Source organism: Hippoglossus stenolepis, chromosome 1 (assembly GCF_022539355.2).
Source record: "Hippoglossus stenolepis isolate QCI-W04-F060 chromosome 1, HSTE1.2, whole genome shotgun sequence".
NCBI classification, from domain to species: Eukaryota; Metazoa; Chordata; class Actinopteri; order Pleuronectiformes; family Pleuronectidae; genus Hippoglossus; species Hippoglossus stenolepis.
The window spans coordinates 7,264,058-7,290,165 of NC_061483.1; the positions used below are offsets into that span (position 1 = coordinate 7,264,058).

A 26,108-nucleotide genomic window follows, 5' to 3' on the forward strand; every position below is an offset into this window, starting at 1 on the left:
GATATAATAATATACAGCCTGAGGCCACCATGAACACAACATGTAGTATACAGCATGTTGGAGGTGGAATAAATCAGTCAAATAATGGATTAGTTGACTGACAATTAGTAGTTGGTTTGACAAAAACACGCAATTCTAAATCTTGTCTGAAAGCATGTTTCACTACTCCTAAGTTTCAAAGGTTACAGAGCAAACATTTTTTTTATACAAACAACAGCCCTGTCATGTTTTTTATTTTTTATCCTTTCATTGATATTCTCTCCATCCACAGCTTCTGCTCTCTCTCTGTGATGGACTGATGACTCCTGCCACACACTGACACTGTTGAATGTTTGTCTTCAGCCCAGTGCTCCGTATCTCAGTCAGCTCCGAGCTCTGCAGCCCGATGGTGGCTGACAAAAGATGCATGTGACGCATATGAACAGAACGAATTCATTCATTAAAACAAAACATGTATTTATCTGAGGTGTGAAACAGAAGTTTAAAAATAAAATATTGTGCCACAGTTACAGGTGCTCGTTTAATTACCTAATACTTTTATATCCCAATGGGTTTCTTCTCATAACACAGGAGGACGGAGGGGGAATAGTCTGCGTGGTTACCGTGAATTAACAATATAAAATATGACGATATCAAAAAAAACAAATTTACAGCACATCACTAAGACAAACTCAGTCAATCTCTGCTAAACCAAACCTCACCTGTTTGGATTGTAAACAAAACCCTGAGGCCTGTTTGTCAGATCCTTTCACACCGAGTGTAGGACGTGGTGATATTTTAAACCAAGATAACATTTATGCTTCTATAAAATGTCAACAGCAGAGTGAGAGGTTAACGCTTCTCCATCATTTTCCATTCAGCATCTCACATAAATCACCTCCATCCTCAGCGATCCTCAGTCCTCATAGATCATCAGGGCTTTATTATTCAATTAATCTAGAAAACCAGTGGAAGACAGGACATTCGGGGGTTTGATGGACAGTCGAACAAGTCCCGTAGTGTGAATTAGGGCTGAGATTAATGATTATTTTTCATCATTGATTGATCTAATCTTCCTGATTCATGAGTTTATCTACTGAGCGTCATAAAAAAGTGAAAGGCGCCTGCTATGAATTACCAAAGCTCAACATGATGCATCCAGATCACTTGATTTACTCACATCAACTGATGGCGGAAAATCAACTGACGATTATTTTGGATAACCGATAATATACCAAATGTTCCAGCCTCAACATCGAGGATTTGCTGCTTCTTATTCTATTTCTTTAAATCTGCTTTCAGACAAGAACTGAGGTCTGGAGATTTTCCTGAAATTTCCTGGAAGGGCTGAATGTGAGAACTGTACCTGCCAGCCTCCAGGAAAATGTCCAAGTGAGAATGAAGCAGCAAAATGTCCGGAAAACTCACAGCGACCAAGTGGGCACGTTGGCACATTTCTAACACGCGATGGACCCTTACTTCACCATTTCAAGTGTTTTCCTGCATCCTGAGCAACTCTGTGATTAAGAAACTCAACATCTTAACCATTGGTGCAAATGTAGCCGTATTTCACCATTTGTGCTCTGGACATTCTCCTGTTGTTGTGAACGTGTCTGAACCAGAGAATCTCCTGCTGCGTTTTTCACATGTTTAAGATAAACTACGGAAATTGTCCAGGCGCCAAACAGCCTTAATTCCTGAATCCTGGTCTAAACAAGACTAAACAAGGAATCTGTACATGTCAACTTGGGTTTTATCTATTTGATTATAATCAGCATTTCTCACGTTGCCCTGACATTGTGTAGATGGAGCTAATTACTTGCAGGTTTATTTACAGTGATGATAAACATCAGTTGCAGTCTTACACTGAATGTATATTATGAACAGAAAGAGCAAAAGCAATAGAAGCAAGCGGAAGTCTCTCTCCATTAAGAACTGCCTTTGATTGAACCATGATTAATCAGAGAAACACTATCATATACAGGCGCTGGTAGATTATAGAGCACATCTGGCTTTTCAGAGGAGGCAGCAGGTCTGTTCATTACGGTGTGGAGCCGAACAGCAGCTGGCACAAAGGAGCACGTATGGATCCACAGCAACACACTGGGGGAAAAGTCTAAAAATAGCCCAAGACTGGGATCAATATCAGCTAGATCGGCTCCAACTCTGCTTTACTAAGTTAAATAACAATGTGGTTTCAGTGTCGCTTCCCATGCCGACACTTGTGATGTAAAGGTCGGGGGCATCAAGGTGCACGTGTGATCGCTGACCCACGACTGACAGCCTCTGATTACAAACCCTGTCCTGTGCAACCAGACCTGCGCGTATTCGGTGTTATTAGGGAAATATGCTGCACAATGATATCCATCCATTAACTCCACCACTCATCCTCTGAGGGCTGTAGTGGGGAGCTGGAGCCAATCCCAGTGGACATTGGGCAAGAGGCCGGGGACACTGTGCACGGGTCGCCAGCGAAAAATCACAGCGTCGACATACAGGGACAAACAACCAATCACACTCACGTTCACAACATCAATTTACAGTCTCCAATTAACCTGCCCCCCCCAATCTGCATGTCTCTGGACTGTGGGAGGAAGCAGGAAGCACCCGGAGCAAACCCACGCAAACACGGGGAGAACATGCAAACTCCACACAGAGAGAGACCCCGGCCGACGTGGGATCCGAACCGAGAACCTTCTTGCTGTGATCCAATCTCACAGGCTAGTGCCAACATGCAGGGGTCATCCCAAAAGATCACACTGTCACAGAGCTTAATGGAATTTGTCCGGCTGATTTGGTCACATGTGAAAGCCACGGCACTGAGATTTCACGTCTCGGACCATAATTGCAGGTTTGAACTTTGAGTGGACTTTGACCGGTCATATCTCATTTCATATAGTTCACAGAGAAAAAGAATGTAAACATTAAACAGAACGTCATCCGCATTATGAATGAACAACAGCATTATAAGTTATTATTATCACAGTTGAAATGTGGGGGGGGGAGAAGTTTTAAACTTGGTCAAAATGTCAAAGTTAGTTTATAATGTGATCAACACCTCCAGAAAGTTTGGTCTTTGGTCTTTCAATTCAATTCAATTATTATTATTTAATGCATAGCACCAAATCACAATATACATGACCTCAAGTCACTTTACATAAGAAGGTCGAGAACTTCAACATTTTCTGACACTTTACTGACTCATTATAATGTTGTTGAACCGTCAGTGATCAGATGCAAAACACCAAAGCACGACTCTGACTGTGTTGGATCACGATTCAAAAGCAAAATGTTGATTCAATTTATTGCATTAACATAACTGTTAAATATTGAAGAAGCAGAGCTGCTCACTCTTCATCTCTGCTTCTTCTTCTTCAGAGTCTCTGAATTAACTTCACTAATCTGGGACTAATGGAGCTTTGACTTTAAGTGAAGCACATCTCTGCTCAATGTGCAAAGCGTTGATTAGCTATTGGAGCATGTTCACCCACATGATGTCAACATGTGTCTGATCGAACCTCCACACGAAGCTGCGGTCTCTCATGAGGGATCAACAGGTACCGTCCCTCCAGCTGCAGCCGGACTGAGCCTCAGCTCGGACCCGACGTGAAGCACCGACTTCAACTTTATATTAAATTAATGATCAACAGGAAAACAGATGATTCACAACATGAATAACAACGTGGACCCGCTCGGGAGGCGCGTTTTCTGACATGAACCCGCACACATGGCGCTGCTGTCACATCCAAACCCACTGACAGTCTGGAGCCGTCGCCCCCCGAAACTCAGCGGTGATCCCTCCGGAAAGCACCCGCCAGCAGAGCGACCAGAGGCGGCCGCCCGCGCAGCAGCAGCCCGCTGTCTCCTCCGCGGACGAGGCGCCAGCAGAGGGAGATTTTTTGAAGTGACTCCCGCCGCCAGCAGCGGGTGTGCAGGAGAAAACGGTCCGTTCAGCAGCACCAGCATCAACACAAACACGCTCCGGAGGCGGATTCAATAAAGTTTCTGCCGCGTTTTGAAGGGTGAACCCCGGGACGGAGCCCGGCTGAGCGGCCGGAGCGTGAAAGCACCGGAGCGGAGTGACACCGGAGCGTCCGCCGCCCGGAGAGCCAGGAAATTTAAGATGATTTCGGGCTGCGCCTTACCTTCAGTTCCGCACTCTCCGCCATCTTGTATTTCTCTGCGCAGGCGCGGTGAGCCGCTGTCACATGACTGGGACGCGCAGAGTGCCGCGTGAACGCGCACAGAGCGGCCGGGGTGCGTTCAGGAACACGCGAGAGAAGAGGAAAAAACAGAAGCGACTGTAGAAATAATGTGATTATCCTAATTTAATTATTAAATGACGTCCACTCTTTGGGACCAAGGTCCATTTTCATTAAATAGTCAAAAGCAACGATTGGGACTCAAGCGAAAGATAAGAGTAACAAATGTAAGTAAAATTCCTCACTTTTACCCCTAATAAAAAAAAAATCTATATTTCAAACTGCTTTTTATTTAAAATTCCTCTGTCTCTAGTTTGTTAAGAGTATATATGTTTTCCCCCTTTTTCCAAATAGATTATAGAAACCAAACAAGTAACAATGATAATAACAACACCAACAACAATAAAGTTAATAATAATAACAACAATAATAATAATCTGGAGTTACAGTATATCTAACAGGTAAATAAAACAGAGATGTTATTAATGGGAAAGGGTTTATATTAAAATGTATTTTTGCTTCAGGGCTGTGATCTTAGTCGGTGGATACAGAAATCCCAGAGAGTGACACAGGACTCCCTGCAAACCATAATGTAAACATACTCCACCACAGGTAAAAGTCCTGCACTGAACCTGTAACTCAAGTAAAATTATGAGGAAAATATACAGTGAAGTAAAAATACTCAATGTACAAAAATGCTTCCAGTAACTGTTACATTATTAATACATATTTAGATTATAAATCACATGCATTCAATTTTCTGCAGCATTTGACTGCTGTATAGTTGGTTGAAGTGCAGCTAGTTTTAAATCTCGCATGATGCTGCAAGTATAACTAATGGAGTTCACATGTTCTCCACATGTGCTTCATATTGTTTTATTCGATAATAAACAGAGGGAACCAGAACCTATCACACATTTGTTTTCTCACCACTTGTTTCCTTTGATTGTGGATGCAAATAAACAACAAGTATAAATCCAGCATTGATTTTATTACCAGTCACTGCTCAGCATCTAAACTGTCTGCACTCGTCAGTGTGGCACTAAATTCCTCCTATTAAATGATTTCTCTGACGTCCCTCATCAATCATTTATAACGTTAAATAAAGTAAAAAGAGTTTCCTCGAAGTTGCACGTCCACACTGAAGACAAGAGTTCAGGCTGGAGTAGAGCTTCTCCTCCAAGAATGAGACAAACGCATCATATCAGCAGCTCTGAGAGGCAGCGGGCACATTTTGATTGGTTCCACAGAGGTTTTTATTCCCCTCTTCTCTGGAAACTTATGTTTCATACATCAAGGTCAGTTTACTTTTGATGTGGAGTTAAACTCAGCCTGTGAGAACTGTATGATGGTTTGTGGCTGTGGAGGAAGCCACAAAAACGCAAATGACCTGTCGGAAATGTCAGAAAGTAGAAGCTTCAAGTTTAGGGCCAAACAAAAGGATGCTGTGACCGACTGAAATTCAAGACATGTCAGACTCTGCTCGCTGAATTTAACTCATCGCTGTAAATCTTTCAAGTTTAAACTGAATGAAATAAAATTGACAGGTTTGCTTCATACAACCCACATTAAAGCCAACTTTCCGATGATATAATAAACCCTTTATGTGTACTTTGGTTATGTGTGGTTTACTTTTGTCAGGATTTAAACTTTAGTACTTATGGTCTTTTATTTGATGCGACTGTAAAGCTGCAGAACACAAAATAAAAGCAGGACTGAGGATAATGACGTCATGTCCTTTGTACGTTGTTTCTTTTTTACAGTTTACAATAACATGGTGACTTCTAAAATATTACAATGAGGCAAAAAGACAAGCAAAACAACCACAAAGACAACAAGCCAAACAAAGACAAAAAGATGAAAAAACAAAACAAACACATAAAGATGAAAAAACACCACAAAGTGAAGGAAAACCACCAAAGAAGAAACACAAAACAAACACAAAGATGTCAAACAACTACAAATAAATACAGAATGAGTACAGATGCAAAACAGCCACAAAAAAATTGTTTGATGCAAAATGACGACAAAGAAAGGAAACAACTTGGAAAATCAAATATACATTAAATAATTAAATCAGAAAACTCAATTTATATTTTAGATGTGATGACCACAGTTTTCCTGAAATTATTTTGTAGATACCCTGAATAAAATGAGAGGTTTCTCCTTAAAGAATTTAAATCTTCAAACTAATTTGACACCACTGCTTTCAATCATCTGTAAATATCATTAGAAAAACACTCAGGAGATTTAGGTAAAAGACTAAGTACTGGTTAAGCCAGTAGGTGGCGCCCTATCACTTCAAATAAAGCTGGATCTCAAATAACATGGAATGAATCGTCAGCTCCAGATTCTCCTCAGTGTTTTGTTCTATATAAACTTCAGCCTGTTTGTTCCTAAGCAATGAAACAATTTAATGTAAAGATTTCAAACTTTACACAGGACATAAAATCACTTTTACACCAAAACACACTTGGCTTCGTGCACAATGATCAAAAATCATGAAACAAGTTAAAAGATAAAACATCTCTGTTACTGTTCAGTGTGTAGATCCAGTGTTAGTGTCAGTTTGTTTACATGCACTCAACAACTCAGGAGGCTGAACCAATACCAGGAGTCAGCAAGATGGATGTATTCTTCTGTTACAGCACAATGTTGTGATATTTAATATATGAATACACAAATTAGTCAGATCCCTTCACGTGTCTTACATTCAATTTTAAATGGTTAACTTGATAATTTTGGTTATCGTTCTACACTCAGTATCCCATAATGAGAGAGATACATTAACACAAAAAAGTTATTTTCCACAATGTAAATCATTGAACGAGAAAAGTACGTCTCACGAAATGTTTGGTCATATAACCCGACCAGAACACACACTGTGTATAACAACATGTTGTGTGTGAGAGGGGTTTGTGTCTAATCATATGAAATGATTTACAAGGTAAGAAAGTATATGTGATATATTTAGTTTATTGTTTTGTTTTGATTATTGTTAAAAATGTGAGTCCCATCAGCACCATCTCTCTAATTCATATTGTTTGTTAATGTTCAATTACTTATTAAATATAAAACATCAGTGTACAGTGTGAAGTGTGGTAATGAGACACATGCATATTTTCTCATGTTTGCATGTAGTTTATTATCAGGGTGTCACGTACAGCACCTGCACTCTGGAGCAATGTGGGAACACTTTTTGGATAAACTCTTTGAATCCTACTTTAAATTTTAAATTTGCACCATTATGAAGCGATAATGAAATAATTTATCATGTCAGTAGTCAGCAGCTTTCAGGCCCAATGTCGTTAAACTCACCACGGACTCTAGTTTTCTTGATAGATGTAGAAAAGCCTAAGATCACATTGGTTAGGAAATATTTCTTTCCACTTTTCGTCATAGAGATATGACTGAACAGGCCTGCTGGGCAAACGCCTGGGGATCGAAGAGTTGTGACAACAGCAAAAAAAAAACACACGACAAAGTGATGTAGAACAACTACAAAAAGATGCAGAAACAAAAAAAATGACCACAAATGGATGCAAAACTATAAAAGACACACAAAGCTGTCAGAGAAAGATGCAAAGTCATCACTAGAGACACAAAATAACTAAAAGATTCAAAACAGATAAAAAATACATACAAAAGACAAAGACGATAAAGAGACATGAGGCTATAAAATGAATAAAACCACCACAAAAAGGCAACAGATGCAAAATGACTTTTAAAAAATGTGCAAAATTGTCACAGATAAACATAAAGCAAACACAAATACACACGAAACGACCTCAAAGAGGTGCAGAGCGTCAGGAGAGACGAGCCCCAGTAGATCACATGGTAAAGAGCCAACTGTCAACCAGTAAGCAGACTGTGTGCTGGGAGTCAACCCATCTCCATCCCCTGTCTCTCCTGTCACTATCCTGACACCAGCTGATAAAGCAGCTAGTCAGGAAGACTACAATAAAAACAGATGCAAAACACCTACAAAGAAACACAAGAGATTCAAAATAACAAAAAGTCACAAAAGAACCTTAAGAAAAACACACTCATGTAGTTGTGGGTCTTCCTCTATATTTCTGAGGAGGAGGAGGGTGTTACTTATCCCCATGGTCACATAATCCATCCCTGCCGGTCACCACACATCAACTTGAATCAGGTTTTGTGTTTGGATGTTAAACATCTAAATAAAAAAGCAGTAGAGCAGCCGATCGCTGCCTCAGGACTTCAGCTCGGCTCAGCCTCGACCTTGTTAGTATTCAAAGGGAACTGGTTTTGCCACAGAGGGCAATTACCTTCACAAAACATTAACATTCACTGTGCGTCAGTGACATTATGTGAGTATCTATCTCAGTACGAAGCATCCAGGGACCGAGGGCCGTGTAATCAATATCTATTAGTCCCTCCATCAGAAGAATTAGATTTCACTATTAGATCAGCCTGCTCCCCTGACTCCACGTCAAACATTATAAGTTGACTGGACATGTCATGCACCGATGTAGCCGCCTAATGAAAGAGATCATGTTGATCTCAAATACAATGAGAGGAAATATGATCCGTCTCAGAAGGAGTTGTTCTGTCCGGGAGCCAGCAGGTGTCAGGCTCACACCAGAGAGAGACACATTAAAGATATAAGGCAGAAAGTATAGCTTTCACGTTTTATTCATATTGACATGGGTACATACATGAATGGTAAAATTATGTCGAGACTGTGAAACCAGGATTTATTTCTTTTAGAAGGACTCTTTGTATTTTTTTCTTTTTTTTTTTTTAAATAACAAACCAAATTCAACAAATGAGAGGAAAAGAAAAGCAGCTGTGTGAATGGCAGTTAACGTGTATTTTATACAGAGTCTTAAAAAACACCATCAGATGATAGGAAAAAGTTTTGGTTTTGTCTGTTTGGACTCACAGAGGCGTGTGATGATAGAAAAAACCCTGAAACAGAGGAACCTATGTGATAAAATACTGTAAACTGTACATGGTACCTAGAAATGGCTCAAGACTTTTAATCATCACTTCAAAGTTCGTGTGAGACGCAGCTCGGTGACAGAAAGTGTTTTAACGTTTGATATCAAACCTGAACGGCTGCGGAAGTAAGTGCTCACAATAATGTGCTCCATTCAAACAAAAGCAATCCCTCTACTTTAAGAATTTGGTATCGGACGGCATGGTCAAATTCAGAAATGTTGCCCATTTAAAGTGCTTAACAACATACAAATCATCTAAACAATACATGAAAGCAAAGACAGATAAATAACACAGAGATGTAAAAACTCAACATGTTCAAACAAGCAACAAAAGCTAAATAAATGAGATACATCTTCAACTTAATATCACAAATATACAAGCCATTGCACATTGTCACGTGATATATATTTATGTATATGTATATTGTTTTTTTTTTCTTCTTTTCAGAATAGCTAAAGAGCAGACGGACAGAGAGGCTCCTTGGTGTCAGCGTCGCAGCCTCAGATCGACAATCCCTTGATTTCGCAACGTAAAATGAACTGAAGTAAATCCTGATCTCTTGTTTACTCAAGAGTTCAGTTGTTCTGAGGAGACGTCGCCGCCAGAATCTTCTGCGAGGCCTCGACGTCTTCGCTCAAGTGCTGAGATGAGTGGTGTGTCTGTACAGCAGGTGGGTAAATCCTGGGGTCACAGGTGAGAGGTGAACACATGAGAGCTCTCGAGGTGAATCTGTGTGTGTGTGGGTGTGGGTGTGTTTTCTTTTTTTTTTTTTGGCTGTGCTGGGGGGTCAGGTGCAGGGGTCGTGCCGGGCACTATGGAGGCAGCAGCGGGGGTTTGAAGGTGCAGGCTCCCGTGCACTGACGAGGGGTGAGCATCTTGCAGGAGAAATGGTGAAGGGCGTCGTGAGCTTCTGGGGAGGAACGGGTCCACCAGTGAGGACATGCACACACACACACACAGAACACCTTCACAATCTGTCGTCCAGCTAATCAGCTGTGAGATGTGAGCTGGGTTTTATTCTCCTGAGAGGTTGTCAAAGGATTGATTCACATTTTCTAAAGCGTCTTAAAGTAAAAACTCACACGTCCACATGTACTTTGTTTGGTTTCTGTGATTGATGCCATGACTGGATTCACCTGTTATGAGGCACTGGGGCACAGATTTGTTGTTGGGGCCCCTATGGAGCCCAATATGGAGATCTCATTATATCCATAACGCCCAGAAACCAGGAAGCAGTTAATGAATTTATTACTCATAAATAATTGATGGTTTATAAATAGTTATGTGCATTTTAAAGCATAAAAGCTCAATTTGCTTTAGTTTCCCATTTTTCTATGACAATAAATTCAACATGTTTAGGTGAAAAAATTAAGGAATTGATCATTTATTATTAGATTGATGATTTAATTGATGATTGACTATTTAAAATTCAAAATTCAAAATTTTGAATGCAGCCTTACATTTCCTTTATGATGGGACAGCATTACACAGCCTCAAGAATTTAACGTCTCGACAAAATTAAAGAATTAAAGCAGATTCATGAAAACCCCTGATGAGACCAGGCCCAGGAGATGGAGGATGGAGAACCAGTCCTAGTTGCAGTCACACTTCAGCGGCGCACACATTTCTGACAAATTTGCAGTTAATCAAATGATGCAGACTCAAATTAAATGGAGTAAACCTGGAGGCCCCCGGGGATCTGGGGCCCCCGGGCGGTTGTGTGCTTTTGCCAAGTTGGCAGTCGAGTCCTGATTGTTCTTCTGATGATCTCAGTGATGAGGGAGAAAATCCTTCAAGAGCCCGAGTCACAGATTTTAAGCTTTTTTTGTTTAGTTTTTTCTTAAACGTGTTGGTTCATTAAACCGCTGCAGAAGATGACGTAGTTAGAAAGAGCAGCAGTCAGAGTTTTAACAGTGAAAACAATGAAGAAAACAACTGTAAATTACACTATTTATGTTTGTCTGTTGTCATGTGATTCATATACGTCGTGTTTTATTACTTTTTTTTAGGATATTTTAAGTTTATTTTCAATGTTTCCACTAAAGTGCAAATTGAAGTGTTTCCATGCTGAGCAACATTGGAATATTAGTAACGACAAAGGGAAAATTTGTAGAAGAAAAGATTAAGACTATTAAAAGAGCGGATTTCGTTTGTTAAAGCTTCAAATTATCTTGTCTTCTATTATATTATATTATATCTTAATTATTTAGCTAAATTTATTTGTTTTCTGCGTAGAATAAGAACTGTGGATTTCACTGGTATGAAGAGGAGGAGCAACTAAAGTGACCGACAGGACTTTAAATACACATCTGGCAGTGTAAATATTGCTTTAAGTCTAAATGTGAACCAATCCTTTAATGGTGTCTCACTGTAAATATCCATCACAAGAGATTTTCAATTTAAAAAAAAGTAGCACTTGCATATTATTTATATTTGTAGGTTTTTAAATAAGTGTCATGTGTTCATGTTTCTTTTTGGAGCAGATAAATTTACCTTTTAGCTTCTGCTGTATTGCATAACGAGCCTTTCTCTCTTGGTCCAACTCGCTGCACAAAGTGTCTATTAAAAAAATAAAAATAAAACGGATACAAAAATTTTTTTAAATTGGACAAAAAAGGAACAAAAGGAGAAAAGAAAGAAAACGTGAGCTGCTGTGTAGCATGTGAAGTGAAGGATAGTGTAATGTATGCTGTTCGCCCCTATGGTATTTAGAGTGACCCCTCCGTGTACTTGAACCCTGTATTTAAACTACTGTAACATTAAACCAATCCTTTAACGGCTGGCATTAGTTGCTGTCTCGTGCATGTAACTGATACAGTGCCACATAATGGGCTGTCTTTTCAATTTTCCAGAGCATGATTTAGGAGAAAATAACCTTTGCATACAAAACAAGGGGGTGTCAGGTTCACCTTTTGATATCTCACAATAAAAAAAGAAAACGCACAATTCAACAGCAGGAGGAGAAAAAAGATACAGGAAAGTTTACAGGAAAAAGGCTGCACACAAATGGCCAATATTTCAATATGCAAGTGTCACTTTTCCTTTTGCATGTTGGTTTCCGATTGATTGATGAGGCCTATGATATTCAAACGCTCATTTTGAATTGTATTTTCCCATAAAGAGCATTGATCTACATCCTCTTTACAGTCAGGATCTACGAAGGAGCAAAGTTTAGAGAGACACCAACCTCGAACAATCTGCAGCTGCTGGACCATTTCCTCTCTGTAGGACAGCTCACGCTTCATTTGATCCTGGAAATTATCTGAAGAACCGAAGGCCACGTCAGATGCAAACTCTGTGACATTGATGAATGCAAAGACACTCGTGGATTCTCAAGGACAAACAATGACCCAACTCTTCTTCTAGGATCCTGTGACTTTGACTCAGACTCACTTTGCTCCTACCTTTTAAATGCTGAAATTCTCTCTCCAACTTTTTCCTCAGCTCCACTTGCTCCACGAGCTGCTTCTGCAACTCCTCTGCAAAGAAATTTAAAAACATGTCAGTTAAAGAATCATAATTCCCCAAAACCCACTGAAACCCTCCCCATCTGTCACACACACACACACACACACACACACACACACACACACACACACACACACACACACACACACACACTCAGAGAGCTTATGAATAACCATCAGGGATGAGAATTAAACACCAAATATATGAAAAGCACCTTCTCTGTCCTCATCGGTTTGATTTGACCTATGATACATTTTGAATTTCTTGCGCACACGGATCCATGTCAGCAAAGCAAAGCGACTTCAGGTGCGTTTACATCCTGGATAACAAACCGTTTCCCTGCTTTGCTCTCGCTGGCTGCCACAGTAATTGCCATGCATTGCCTGGAGCCTGAGACGATAATAATGGAGTCCCAGGGTTTTTCCAAGCGTTGTAAAATAATTAGCTGCCGAGCCTCGGGGTTATGGCTCTGTTCCTTAAAATATTAATAGCCTCTAAACGATTTCCTCTTACAATAATAAGTCAAAACCCCCACATCTCGTGATTAAGTGGTTAACAACTATGGAAACACTTTAGGCCTTGAAAATGTAAATTCACTGTTTAGGTTTTGGCACGTCAGCTCTGGGCTTTTAGCGGATGAAAACGAACATGTACGTGAGGTATGAATATTCTTATTTTATCTTCAACAATTAATGATTTTACTCAGTTAAATGTTGGGTTTATATAAATCTAACATTTCTATTTAATTAGGGAATGATTAAATGTAATTTCTTACGTTTAAAAATAACAAACACATCGTATTTAAATGTGGTGCACGGGCCTGTTGGCGTCCAAATGAAAACGAAAACAGGAATAATTAATCACCTGCCTCCTTTTTTGCTAATTCCGCTTTATTTGCTTTGGAAAACAGCCTCTTACCTTTCGCCATGTTCTCCAGATCTCTTTCATGCACGCTGATGTCGATGCGTAAAGCCCCATCGGCTGCGCGAAAAACAACAAAAACACGCAATTAAACCTGCAATTAAGTCATCTCCGTGAATACCATAATGTGAAAGAGGTCTGTGGACACACATGAGGAAAGCTAAAAGAGATCAAACTGGTATATTTCTTGTATATTTTAATTGGTAATAGTCTGAATGTAATCATTTAAAAACCTTGTCTGCCCCTGTGCTCCTGATAGGCTGCTGCAGTGCGTTGGTTGTGTATCTCAGACACGTGATGAGCTCCTGCACCCAAAACAAGCGCAAAATATCTCTCAGACAAAACGCCTCAATTTGCGTCAGTGACCAATGAGATAAATTGGGGGTAAATAATTACCGTTGGATCTGCGCGGGCTGCTCGATTGTTTGGACCCAAAGGACGAAGGCTCCTTTTCCTTTTCATGAGCGTACACCTGCAAAAACCAAGCGCACACATGCGGCCCTTTAACAACGCGCAGCAATTACACGTCATTTGCTGCGGTTCTTCACTTAATTGGAGACCTCGGTTGTTCGGGAACAAAAACACGGAGCCTGCATGTGAGTGATTCCGACATGAAAACACTGGAACAGCCTGAAGTGGTCAAATAGCTCATGTGTCTGAAGAGGAGGAGGGGAGCATGTTAATATGAATGCATCAAAAATAAATCAGGATAAATTAGGGTTTTATAGTTTAATTATCCTGATTCAAAGCTGCAGAAACATCAGTGTAAATTAAGATGGAGGCTGGTTGATGGATCAAAGGTAAACAGCGGCCTTGTTGCCTTGCGCAATGGCACCTCGGCAGGACAGAGACACTTTCTCCCATCACCAGGTCTCCTTATTAACCTCGACACACGTCCATCAAACACCTTTATCTTTTTTTAAATTCCACTTCACTTGATCTTGATTACATTTTGATCGACCCCCCTCCTCTCTTCTATAAACTCTCCATCATATTCTCCACCACTGCGACAATTCAACTTCCCCCACGGGGATCATTAAAGTTTCATTTAATCTAATCTTACTTCATGAAGAGGAGAGCCATTACGCATCTGCCTGTCCTCGTCTGATGACCCAGTGTGCGCGCTCTCCTCCGGTGATGCTGCTGATGCTGATGCTGATGCTGCTGATGCTCCGGGGCTGGAGGCGTCCGGCTGCTCCTGGCTCTCCTCAGCACCCGAGGAGACGCGCTCCGGCACAGGGGAGTCACGGTGGTCCCCTCCCGGTGAGATCCGGATGGGCTCATCCTCGTCCAGTCCCCGGTTGGACTCCACATCCACGTCCAGGTCGTCGTCGTCTTCGTCCACCACGCTGTCCCGGTCCGGGGATAGCGATCTGTAGCTGGAGCTCTCGCTGATAAAATCCGGGGACAAGTAGCCAGGACGCACGCTGTAGCTGTCCCGGTTGCTGTATAGTTTGGCGATGGTCTCCGCGTCTTTGCCCACGGGTCTGAAGGCCGACATGTAGCTGATCTTCCTCGGGGGTGTCTCGTCCCCGGATTTGTCCTCGTCGTTCCTGGTGGATGAGGACTGGGAGCTGGGGCAGCGCTCCCCGCCGTCCTGCTGGTGGTGGGGGTGGTGGGAGCTGGTGTCTTTGGGTGTGTTCGCCCCCCGGTCACTTTGGTCAGATAGGTCGAGCTCACCCTGCCGGACGCCGGGCAGCTCAGGGAGAGGTTTGGGTGGGGAGCCCGGGTACGGCGGCAGGGGGAGGCCGCCGGGTGTGGGCCAGAACATGGGGAAGGCAGGGTAGAGGGTGTCCTTTGCGCCAGGCCAGAACATCCCGGGCACAGTGGGTTTGTTCGGGTCAGGGACTCCATCACTCTTTTTCTGACACAGTCCGTAGCTGGGGAAGCCATAGGGGTGATGGGGGAACAGAGGCGGGGGGATTTTCTGGAGCATGCCGAAGCTCTTGCTGGGCACTGGGATGATCGGGTAGCTCCGTGCGCCGCTCGCCAGACTCAGGTTAGTGTTCCCCTGGTCCTCGTCGCACCGTAAAGTTTTGTGGGGGATCTCCGGGGAGCTGGTTCGGGCCAAGCTGGACGAGGCCTGTGATTTCATCGACGACATGGACGAGCCGCCCATGGGCAGAGTCCTCTTTCTGCTCCCCCCGTTGAACATGGCCTTTACATCCTCCCACGCGTGGTTAATGTCGTCAGAATGTTTTTTATCCGTCAGTTTCAAGTGGCGTCTCCACGAGTTGAAGTTGGCCGCGTCTGGCTGCAGGTACTTGGACTCCGGGGTGCGGTGCGAGTGGAAGATGAACTTGTTCGGGGAGAAATACATGTTGCAGAGGCTGCACTTGATGCACTTGGCTCTGGAGCTGTTGTACCTGGCGGGGATGAAGCTGCCTCTGCAGCCCCAGGCGCAGTCGTGACACACGTCAAATGCGAAGTTCTCCGGCAGCTTCGGGGGGCTGTGCGCCCCCAGGAAGGACTTGCAGAGCCGCTCGGCCTCCCGCTTGGTGATCATGCCGCAGCGCCGGGAGGAGATGGGCATGGCCCCGGCGCGCCGCAGCAGCTCCAGCTGGACCGGGGTGCACTGCACGCAGGTGATGCCCAAAGCCACCCGGCGGTTGTGGATCTCGTTGTAGCTGTAGTTTTTCAGCAGCGTGTTGGAAATCTGCGCCAGGCAGAGCCTCTCCTTCCCGTCAATGACTAGACACACGATGGGGACCCCGTACAAGGAGGTCTCGCTCACTTGGTTTGGCTTCAGGCTGCTGGAGAAGCTCGGTGCGTCCTGCTTGGACCTCGGGGAAGAGCTGGCGTCTCGTCCCGCGTCTCGAAGCTGTCCGGGCATCGACTCCATCCCTGGAAGCCTGCGAGTCAGAGAGGAGACTACAGTGAACCGGAGGAGAAATAACCTGTTCACTCCAACACGTTGAAATTAATCAGTTTGGGTGAATTAAAACTGCAACAAACAAAAAACACTGAAATAGAAAAATAAAAAATCTTAGTCATATTAGGGAAGAATTATGTTTTTATAAATCAGGTAAAAGGAAAATAAATTACTTATAATAAAGTAACAATTAATTAAAGGCTTTATTATAAAATATTATACAATTATATTACAGTTATAATAATATATAATTACAATTATAGTATTTAAAAATGTCTTTTAATTTGGATGTTTATAGGGAATAATAATAATAATAATAATAATAATAATAATAATAATAATAATAATAATATAATAATAGGATAATAAGAATAATGATGATATTCTGATCCATTTTAAATAAAAGAATAATAACTAACATCGGGCTGTGTTGCATGAGGTGACAGTGAGAAGTGAAATCAATCAGTCGTGTGGTTAATTATTTCTCGTCTCATTCCTCCGTGCGTCCCTCGGCCTCCTCGCTCAGGTTATCCAGGTTATCCAGGATCCTGAGCGGCGGCGGTGGATCCTCTGCTCCTCCTTATCCTCAAAATCAGCTCAGCACTTATGGGGCAACTGCTTAAGAGCCACATAAGATCCTTACGCGCGGATCAGGGCAGAAGGAAGATGCATCCTGAGCTGCAGCAATGCGCTTAGCGGAGAGGAAAAGAACAAGCGTAAGCTGCTTTCCCGATAATTACACAGATCCAGGCGTGCGTCTTCGCATTGTTAATAAAAGACCAGCCCTATATATAATTAAAGCTTCTGCGCAGATTAGCCGGAGCCAGTTGCTCGGAATTAGGTTGAAGCGGGCCTATCTCACATTCTCCTGCGCATACTTACTTTTTGCCTCCAGACACTTTACGCAGGCCGCGGAAATGCGCGTGAACAGCCCGCGGCCGCTGTATCGATTCTCCTTAAATGACTGACGTGAATAGGAACTATTTGAGATCAATTGATAGCCAGTGTTCGACATGCCTCTAGATGTGAGGCTAAATAAACACAACACAACGAACACAGCTCCTGGTTATTAATTATGAACAAAATACAAAAAAAACATACCTTTCTCTGCGTAAAAGGCGACACGCTCCAGTGGGGTTCAGGAAGGAAAAATGGTGATAAATAGTGTGAAAATAGAGAAAATGTAAATTCAAGCCCAGTGAGTCCAGGAGGTGAAGACGAGGCGGTGACAGCAGAGACTCGGAGCTGGAGTCAGTTAATTTCAGTTTGTTTCAGCAGCAGCAGACAGGACCTCCATCCTGCAGGAGCCCGGGGAGGTAAATGGCGAGTAGAAACGGAGCACATGGCATCTCTCGCTCTCTCTCTCCCCCTCCCCTCTCTCTCTCTCTCACACACACAAACACACACACTCACACACACACACACACTAGAGACACACACACACCTCGCGTGCAGAGCTACTACACACCAGTTTTAATTTGCAAGTGCATCTTTTACGCACAAACGTGACCAGAAAAAAAAAAACATCACACCAAATTAGGGCCCTGCTGACCTCCAATTAAAAACTATTTATTATCACAGATAGGTTATAATTAACAGAAAAAGCACTATCAAATAATCAAACCAAAAAATCTGCAATCAAAGAGTACAATCCTAATAATGAAAATCATCCTCACCCCCTCTCCTCCTCCTCCTGGACCCCCGTCAAGGATGGACCCTCTAGGGGGCCCCCGGACCCCACATTGGGAACCACCAGGCTATAACTGGCCTATATCACGCACAGTGTGTATGGAGGATTATTTCCACCGCAGCAGGAGCGAGCTGACAAACAGAGGCAGCACGAGTGGCACGATGGAGGGGAAGAAGAATGACAAAAGGCCCGGGCTCATTTATCAAGTTACACCACCATCTGTTAGGCTTCCACACCGGCCAGGCAAATCAATCCGAGGCCTCTGTGATGGAAGGAGGGAGAAGGGAGGAAGAGGAGGAAGAGGAGGAAGAAGAGGAAGAAGAAGAGGAAGAAGAGGAGGAAGAGATGGAGGAATTCAAATAAACAAACAAACCAAATATAAGATGGTTTGTATTTGGAGGCTTTTTTATTCATCAGTTTAGAAAATAATTTGTGAGCGTTTGTTTTCAATGATTTGGAAATGAAGTGAATCTGCGATGAGCTGATGCCTCAGGCCACACGTCACTCTCTCTCTCTTATACACACACACACACACACACACACACACACACACACACACACACACACACACACACACACACACACACACACACACACACACACACACACACACACACACACACACACACACACACACACACACACACTCTGTAAATGCAAAAGGAAAACATATTCAGCCCATTTGTTGCCTTTAAGATCTTAATTCATTATTAATAACCAGATCAGTGGCGTAACCAGGCTTCAACGTACAGAACAAATACAAGTATTGACACCTTTAGGAATAAAAGAACAATGAAAAAAAAACAAATACTAAAATTTGTTGACAGATCCATCTGCTCTTTTTTCATCCTACCTGGTTTTATTGTGGAGGCTGCATCCATGCTGAAAATATAAAAGTTAGTCATTTGTCATTCTCCGTTAATAAAGATGTCACTTAAAAGAAAATGTCTCGTCCCTTTCATGGCCGGATTCACGTCCTGCAGGGCTCGGGAGCTAAAAATGGTCATTGGGCCCCAATTGAGCCTCACATTTCATGACAGCTTCATAATATTAGACAGTGACACTGACTCACCTGCTCCTCTAAAGCTGGAAGGATTCATCAATTAGTCGCCTGATACAGAAATATAAAAACAATTCAGATTAAATTAGCTAAAAGTTTCCATCTTCTCAAATATTAGATTTTTTCTATGACAATAAATTCAACATCTTTGAATGTTTGACTGACGATAAACAAAAAAATAAAATCATTTCAATATGTTCACCTGATATTTAGAGACCGATTAGCAATTTCTGTTTTTTTCTAACATTTAATAAATTATACATAAATCTAAATAGCTACAAAGCTGAAGTTAACATTAACAGTTATTTTATGTACCAGTCGAGAAGATAAGTGGCGAGTTAGAATCAAGCTTTATTATTATTTTAAAGAGACATATGTCTCAAATACTACACCCCCTGGTGGTAGTAGTAATTATGACGGGGATCAAGGGAAGAAAGGTGACAATGAACCTTAACAAGATACTTATTTTAACCCAAACTGTGATTTTTAACAAATTGTAACTTACTGTCACATCACAAAAGGGTGGGTAATGAATTTTTTAACAGTAATTGTTCACATCTATATGCAACGTCTCCTGCTGTGGGCACCAATTCAATTCAACGGTCGTATTAATGGCTGGTGACAAAAAAAGTTTAGTGTATTAGCTGTCAAAGTTAAAGAAATAAAAAAAAATTAAAAGTTGATTTACTAAGAGCAACATTTCAGCCGTAGACCTTTTTCAGGCGTCTGTCTCACGCTGCACCAAACAATCACCAACCTCGAGTTATGTTCCTGCTGACGACCAAAGTACCAAAGTTCACAACCTTCTTCTGTATGACTTCATTCTTCTGCAGGTAAAGAAACTAAACAAACAGAAGATGAAGCTGGTGAAATTCACATCAACACCAATATTTGCATCCTCTGGACAACTTCAGTAAAATGTCCAGAACTCAGTGCGTGTCTGTCTGAAAGCAGCTTGAAAGAGTCGTTCAGTTTAGTGTCACATTAGAATAAGAGGCTGTAAATCCTCACAGACGAGGCTGAGAGAGGAGCCAGTGGACCCCAGATAATCTAACACCGGCCCTGCATCCAGACTGAGGTATTCTATGAATCCGCCAAAGGAGAGAAACCATCCAATGGTTTATATAAAAGTGTGAGGAGAGTGTGAGTGTGTGTGTGTGTGAGATGAGTGTGTGTGAAGCACCATCAGCCTGTGTTCGAGTCCGAGCTGCGCCAGCTTTACCTCCCTGCAATATTGATGCTGAACCTGATCCTGAGCGCATCCTCTCCTCTTTCACCGCGGAGAGGCTTCCCCCTGCAGCCCCCGCCAATAATTACAAGTTTATACTGTAATTATTCCTCTCTTTTTAATTATTTACGCCGCCGACTTGAATGCGGCCATTGTCGCTCCTTATTCCGGGGAAACGTGAGCCTGACGCGGCTGGATCAGCAGCGCGGAGTTTTTAATTAGACATTTCAGCGGTAATTTTAGGCGCCTCTCTGTTATTACCGCTGGATACAAACGACTCGGGCCTCATTCATATGCGCTCGATTGTTTCAACAAACCTCGCACCTGAAATATTCATGCGCCTCAGGTTTGAAACTTTACGAGTCACCTCAGACCTGATGGATAATTCAACAACGACGGGAGGAAATAAGGTTCCATACGCGTCCGATTTACGCGTCATTTGCGTAATTTTACGCACGTTTGTGCCACAGAAGACTGGAGACACTGTGGACGCTGGCGATAAAACCACATTTATAATTATCATCAATAAAAATATGACAAAAGTCCAATAGGTCTTATATATATATATATATTGATATATTCTGTATGCACTGTGCAGTAGCTGTAACCTCAAATGTTTTATGTTTTATTATCACCTGTAATTCTCTGCTCATTAAGAAGAGATGAACCACGACTTTCACTCAGGAGCAAAAAGTCTTTAAACTAAAAAGGAAACATTAATGTGACATTTATCTTGTTTTCCCACCATCAAATACAAGTTCTCATGTTCTGCTCCTCCTCAAGATCCACCCCACATCCCCTCTGTTTATCTAATTCTTTTCATTTCTATTCTGCTTCTCCATCTTTCAAGCTTCAAACTCATTTGAAAGCATGAACATCAGAGGAGATACAGTAAAAAGATCGCTTCACTCCTGTGGAAACTTGAGCACATTTCACTTGTTTAAGTAAATATTTGACTGAATGACTTTCACTTGTAAAATAATATTTTCCACAGTGAAGAGTTTTTCAATGTCAGTTGCATTTGTTTCTATTTTAATTGATTTTATTCTCATGTTTTGAAAAAAAGAAAAAAATGTATTCCACTTTTACTCTAAAGTATTTCTGTAGGTTGGGTTACGCACTTTGTTTGAAAGGTGTAATACAAAAATCCTTTCACTTATTCTACAAATAACTGAGCTCTCGCCTGACATCATAAAACATGACGGCAATGTTGTTAACATGAGAGATGTGATGCTTTCAGGAAGAATTAAAGCCTGTTTTATATTTTGTTTTATTTATTGTTTTATTGCCCAAAAGTCCAAGTCTCTTATTTAATCAGTACATCATCAGTTGTTGTATTATCGTCTAATTAAAACCAATAAATGTTTAAAAAATGTGCATTAGCTTTTGTTGACACATAAATGTTCACTGCAGGAAATAACAAAAGGTAGGTGTGTTAAAAAAAACTTCATAATTACACGTGTGTGTGTGTGTGTGTGTGTGTGTGTGTGTGTGAGAGAAAGAGTGTGTGTGTGTGTTGGGACTGAAGCTGAATCATGATTGTGTGCGTTTCCTCTGTTTCATGTTAAGAGGCTGATTCCTCAAACACATGCACTTTATCATACAGATGTATAAAGATCAATCAAACCTGCATCAATCAGCACAGACTTAATAACAGCAGCAATTGAGGCCAAATGTTTTATAATTAACACTTGTATCAGCACCATATAAAACCATGACCCCTATAAATCCCATTTTAGAGACCAATCAATCCTCCTCTCGGACTAAAGGGTCTATTGATCCCTCGCTGCTCGGCTCACTTTAACGCTTTCCACCCTACTTTGTTTTTCTTTCCAGTGAAAAGAGCATTTCGATCGCACCATTTATTTTATCGGGGGACGATTCCGCAGACGACTCGAAAATTAAACAGTGACATATTAATTACAGGACACTGATGAAGGGGTGTGGGTGAAGGTTGTGTTACAGGGGCGGTCATCACCAGATGCAGCTTGATGGGAACCACACACTGTATATAGGTGGGAACCTTTGGCAACGTGCACGTCCCCGAAATGAAGACGCATCTCCGGACAACGCGCGGGTCAATATCCCGGAGAGGGGCCCGACACACGAGATCATGGAGCGTCACCGTTTCTCATTCCGCACACATTATCTCTAAAGGTCACATCATGGATCATCTGATGCTGCTGCAATTTACATGCAGCAGAAAACACCTGAGCTGCCACTTGACCCCCCGAAGCAAATAGTTGTACAAGGTTTGAATATGATGAAAGTTATAAAGTACAAGATAAGAAGTGAAATAAGAGAAATAGGTGTCGCAGCTGCTGTCAGACGTGCATCAAACTCTGCATAAACTCCTGACAGTAAAAACTTGGTTAATGTCCAGAGTGAGGCCATATGAGAACACAGCAGCAGATTTCTAAAGCTGCTTTCAGACATGCACTAAGTCACTAAGACGTGCAGGTTCTCTGGAGGACGTGCACGTGTGTACGTAAGAGCCTCCGGAGTTTCTGCGGGCTTCCTCTGCCTGGTATAAAGTCTGCAGAAACTCCGGTGGAGAAAACAGCAGGAGATCCGCTGCTGAAAAACAAATATCTCAGGGTGAAACGTAAAGACAGTTTTGGTGATAAGAGCCGAGGCCGGTGTTGATGTGCTGCAGCGGATGTGAGATGTTCCATCCTGCCTGATGCACCACTGCAGAGAATCTGTTGTTGTGAACGTGTCTGAGCAGAGAACCTGTTGTGTTGTGCATGTGTGAAGTGTAGAGAAGTCCAGCACCTGATTCTCTGAAGTTCCGCCTGCAGGTCAGGACTGAAAACGGCTCGACACTCACTGAACTCCCTGACATTATCTGAAGGGGCTGGACGTCAGAAAGCAAATGTCCGCGTGACAACTCCGTTACTTGTCCACCATGCAGGTGTCCAAGGTTTTTTAAAATTAATGAATTAATGTAATATACTACAGTAAATGTGACATTAGCGAAATGATGAACATCCTGGTTGAAGCCAGTGAAGGGTTTTTGACAGATGCTGCACAACCCTGCACATGATCAACCTCTAATCTTCTAACTTCTTCAAACAGGAAACACTTTTCTGAGGCACCGAGTTCACACAGTTTACAGCCGCTTCTCTTTCCTCTGCAGATTCTTATCATAGAAACCAAAACACAAGGACAAGCAGCGTTCTGACTCGGGAGAGTATTTGTTGTAATATGTTAGACAGTGACACTGACTTTTATGTAAAAAAAAGGGGGTCACATAGCAAGAGAGATATCTGTCACAGCAGGAGGATCAGCGACGGTAGCCTCAATCACAAGATCATCTCACTCGAGCACGCTTTCATTTAATGATCAAATAAAGTGGGGAATGAATTTTCTGCATAATTATACAAAATCAAAGTGTGGACGAGCTTTGAAATCAAAGCGGTTCTCCTCCTCCTGGCCTCTGAGATGCCTTTGAGAAAGTTGATAATACACTCAGCACAACGCAGAAGGACCACGGGCTGATGAGGTGCGTGTCAGGGTCCGGAGATGCCTTCATGTTGCACACAGCCACATAATTATGAAATACCCAGGCAGTCTGTCAATAGCTCGCGTTATAAACAATATCATACAGGGTCTTTGACTGCAGAACAAAGTGCGGCCAGCATTAAGGAGGCGGTGAAGGCTGAACATCTGTGTAGAAGCCCCGAGACGACACGAGCATGTATAAGATTTGTTTGAATATTTGTATAACGTCATTTAAATGCATCGGCTCGAGTGAATGCAGCTTTCCTCTCTGCACCGAATTCACGTTCGTTTCTCATTCACACGGACGTTTACGACAAAGTTCAACGGTCATTTGCGCCGATCAGGTGTCAAAACACGTCCTTTCAAATAACTTCACTTCCACACAGAGGTGGACATATTACAAACGTTCTGAGACCAAATATAATTGAATTTAACTTCCTTATCATTCACGTTTCAGCTTTTTGTGAACACATCCATTCAGAAAGGTTTTAAGGGGCAGAAATCAAAGCATGTGCAGAGGAGGCCGTATATGTGAAGGCCTGTATATGAATGTAAAGAACTTTTAACTTGTTTCGGCTTCATTCTTGTCTTAATTAAATGTTATTCAATGTGTTTTATTATGAAAATGCTGATGAAGGCCACCAGTTGATGGATGTTCTGGATATTACAGGTTTCTATTCAGGCTTTTCACACTTTCCAATTTTGTTAATCTGCCTCTGCAGGTCGCAGAAGATGCTCCTGAAGTTACAAATATGTTGCTCGTCTTTTTGGTGATCTTACCTTCATTGAGGAGACACCTTCTATGAACTGTTAGATCACTGGACATGTACAGTTGTGTCTTCGTAATTTGTGTAAAAATCTTTTGTGCAATGCGAGGGGCTGGGGGGACATTTATATTTTCTCCAGTTTTTTGTGGACAAATTAAGATTGGCCCCTTTCGTCAGTATTTATTTCTGGACATTCTTTACATTAAAAGACTTCAATGAATCCATTGACCCTCTAACTATTGCCTGGCTCATGTTGGCAGTTGTGGAGTTTATGAAAATCTATTGAATTATAAACATGAATAATTTAGTGCTACAGCATCTTTGCATTTCGATCCAAGGCTCGTCTGGAAATCACCAGGATTAGTTTATGAAGTCTAGAAGATGAAAAGTGTTTGTTAAACGACTGCAGGCCGCCGATGGTTTGAGGTTAAATCGTGTTTTCAGGATGTCAATGTTTTACTGCAGCACCTCTAATAAAATCTAACCAACTGGCAAATGTAGGCACTTCTTGATTTGGAGGAAATGAAACTCAACATCAGGAGCTGAAGGTTTGAGTGAGTCCCGATATGTGCAGAGTTATAATATCTCTCTCTCTCTCTTGACTGTATTAACCTGTGGGAAAAGTAAACATGATGCGTCCTTGATGCGTTAAGAGAATAAAACAACACGTCTTCTTATTGGACTGACGCACAAATTAATAATCAAAAACAGGGCTGCCGTTAATTAAAGGTTGACTGAGATTAATTATGAAATGCAAATAAGTCAATGAACTCGTGACAGCAAGGTGTTGCAGGTTTGGGTCATTTTACAGCGACACATACAAATGTCAAACTGTTAATTAAGTGGCCATAGTTTTTCTATATACTTGTGTCCAGAGTCTTGTTATTATTCTTTTAATGAAAGTATCAAGATGGATGGAAGGACTTTACGTTCAGCTGCCACTTTATTAAGCTGCTTTCAGACTCGCACTGAACTCTGGATAATCTCCGGACATTCTCCGGAGGGGAGTTCCCGAGAACGCAAACGTCCGACTGACTTTCTCCTTCCAGCCTCGCAGTAAAAACTCCTGATAATGTCCGAATGAAAAACTAAAAGGATACAAACATCTCAGGGTGAAAAAGCGCTGCCACACACGGAGAAGATCCAGACGCTGGTGTTGAACGTCCTGTGCCCCCTCGCACCCTCTCACTCCAGAGGTTTGTGGAAATGTGGCCAAGCAAAGAATCTGCTGCTGCGTTCTTCACGTGTTAGAGGTGAACTCCGGAGAAGGTCTGGACCAAATTGTGCCGACATTCTCCAGAGTTCATGTCTGAAAACGGCTTTAGGAACAACAAACTAGCAAAGGTTATGATGAAATGAAAAAATAGACGTGTTGATTCAATTGTTTGGTTTAAGGTTCGACCAATTAAAGACACAAATTCACTCAACAAATTCTCAAACTTAGCCACA

At 41.9% G+C, this 26,108-nt stretch overlaps 2 protein-coding genes across 11 annotated transcripts in view; both read right to left on the bottom strand.

Annotated features, from left to right (window-relative positions):
- Window positions 1-4,156, bottom strand: part of LOC118108433 (E3 SUMO-protein ligase PIAS1) — a 48,739-nt gene extending 44,583 nt beyond the window's left edge. The window contains exon 1 of the mRNA XM_035155730.2: window positions 4,125-4,156. Coding sequence (XP_035011621.1) covers window positions 4,125-4,148 — 24 coding nt within the window. The 5' untranslated portion in view covers window positions 4,149-4,156. The remainder of the gene's footprint in view (window positions 1-4,124) is intronic.
- Window positions 4,157-8,822: 4,666 nt separating this feature from the next.
- Window positions 8,823-18,019, bottom strand: LOC118110429 (SKI family transcriptional corepressor 1 homolog-B). Of its 10 annotated transcripts, none has more exons than XM_035158362.2 (9): window positions 17,512-18,019; window positions 14,602-16,390; window positions 13,935-14,010; window positions 13,772-13,843; window positions 13,536-13,598; window positions 12,554-12,628; window positions 12,337-12,444; window positions 11,643-11,708; window positions 8,823-10,059 (listed from the first exon to the last, which is right to left on the bottom strand). In XM_035158362.2, exons 2-9 carry the CDS (start codon window positions 16,378-16,380, stop codon window positions 9,962-9,964), a joined length of 2,337 nt encoding a protein of 778 aa, XP_035014253.1. In that variant the 5' UTR covers window positions 16,381-16,390; window positions 17,512-18,019; the 3' UTR covers window positions 8,823-9,961. The 10 variants fall into 10 exon arrangements, with proteins under 10 accessions (XP_035014253.1, XP_035014346.1, XP_035014167.1 ...); XM_035158455.2 differs by lacking the exon at window positions 17,512-18,019 and adding an exon at window positions 16,830-17,023 and having other exon boundaries at window positions 12,337-12,411; XM_035158276.2 differs by lacking the exon at window positions 17,512-18,019 and adding an exon at window positions 16,830-17,023 and having other exon boundaries at window positions 8,823-10,056.
- Between the last annotated feature and the right edge of the window lie 8,089 nt (window positions 18,020-26,108).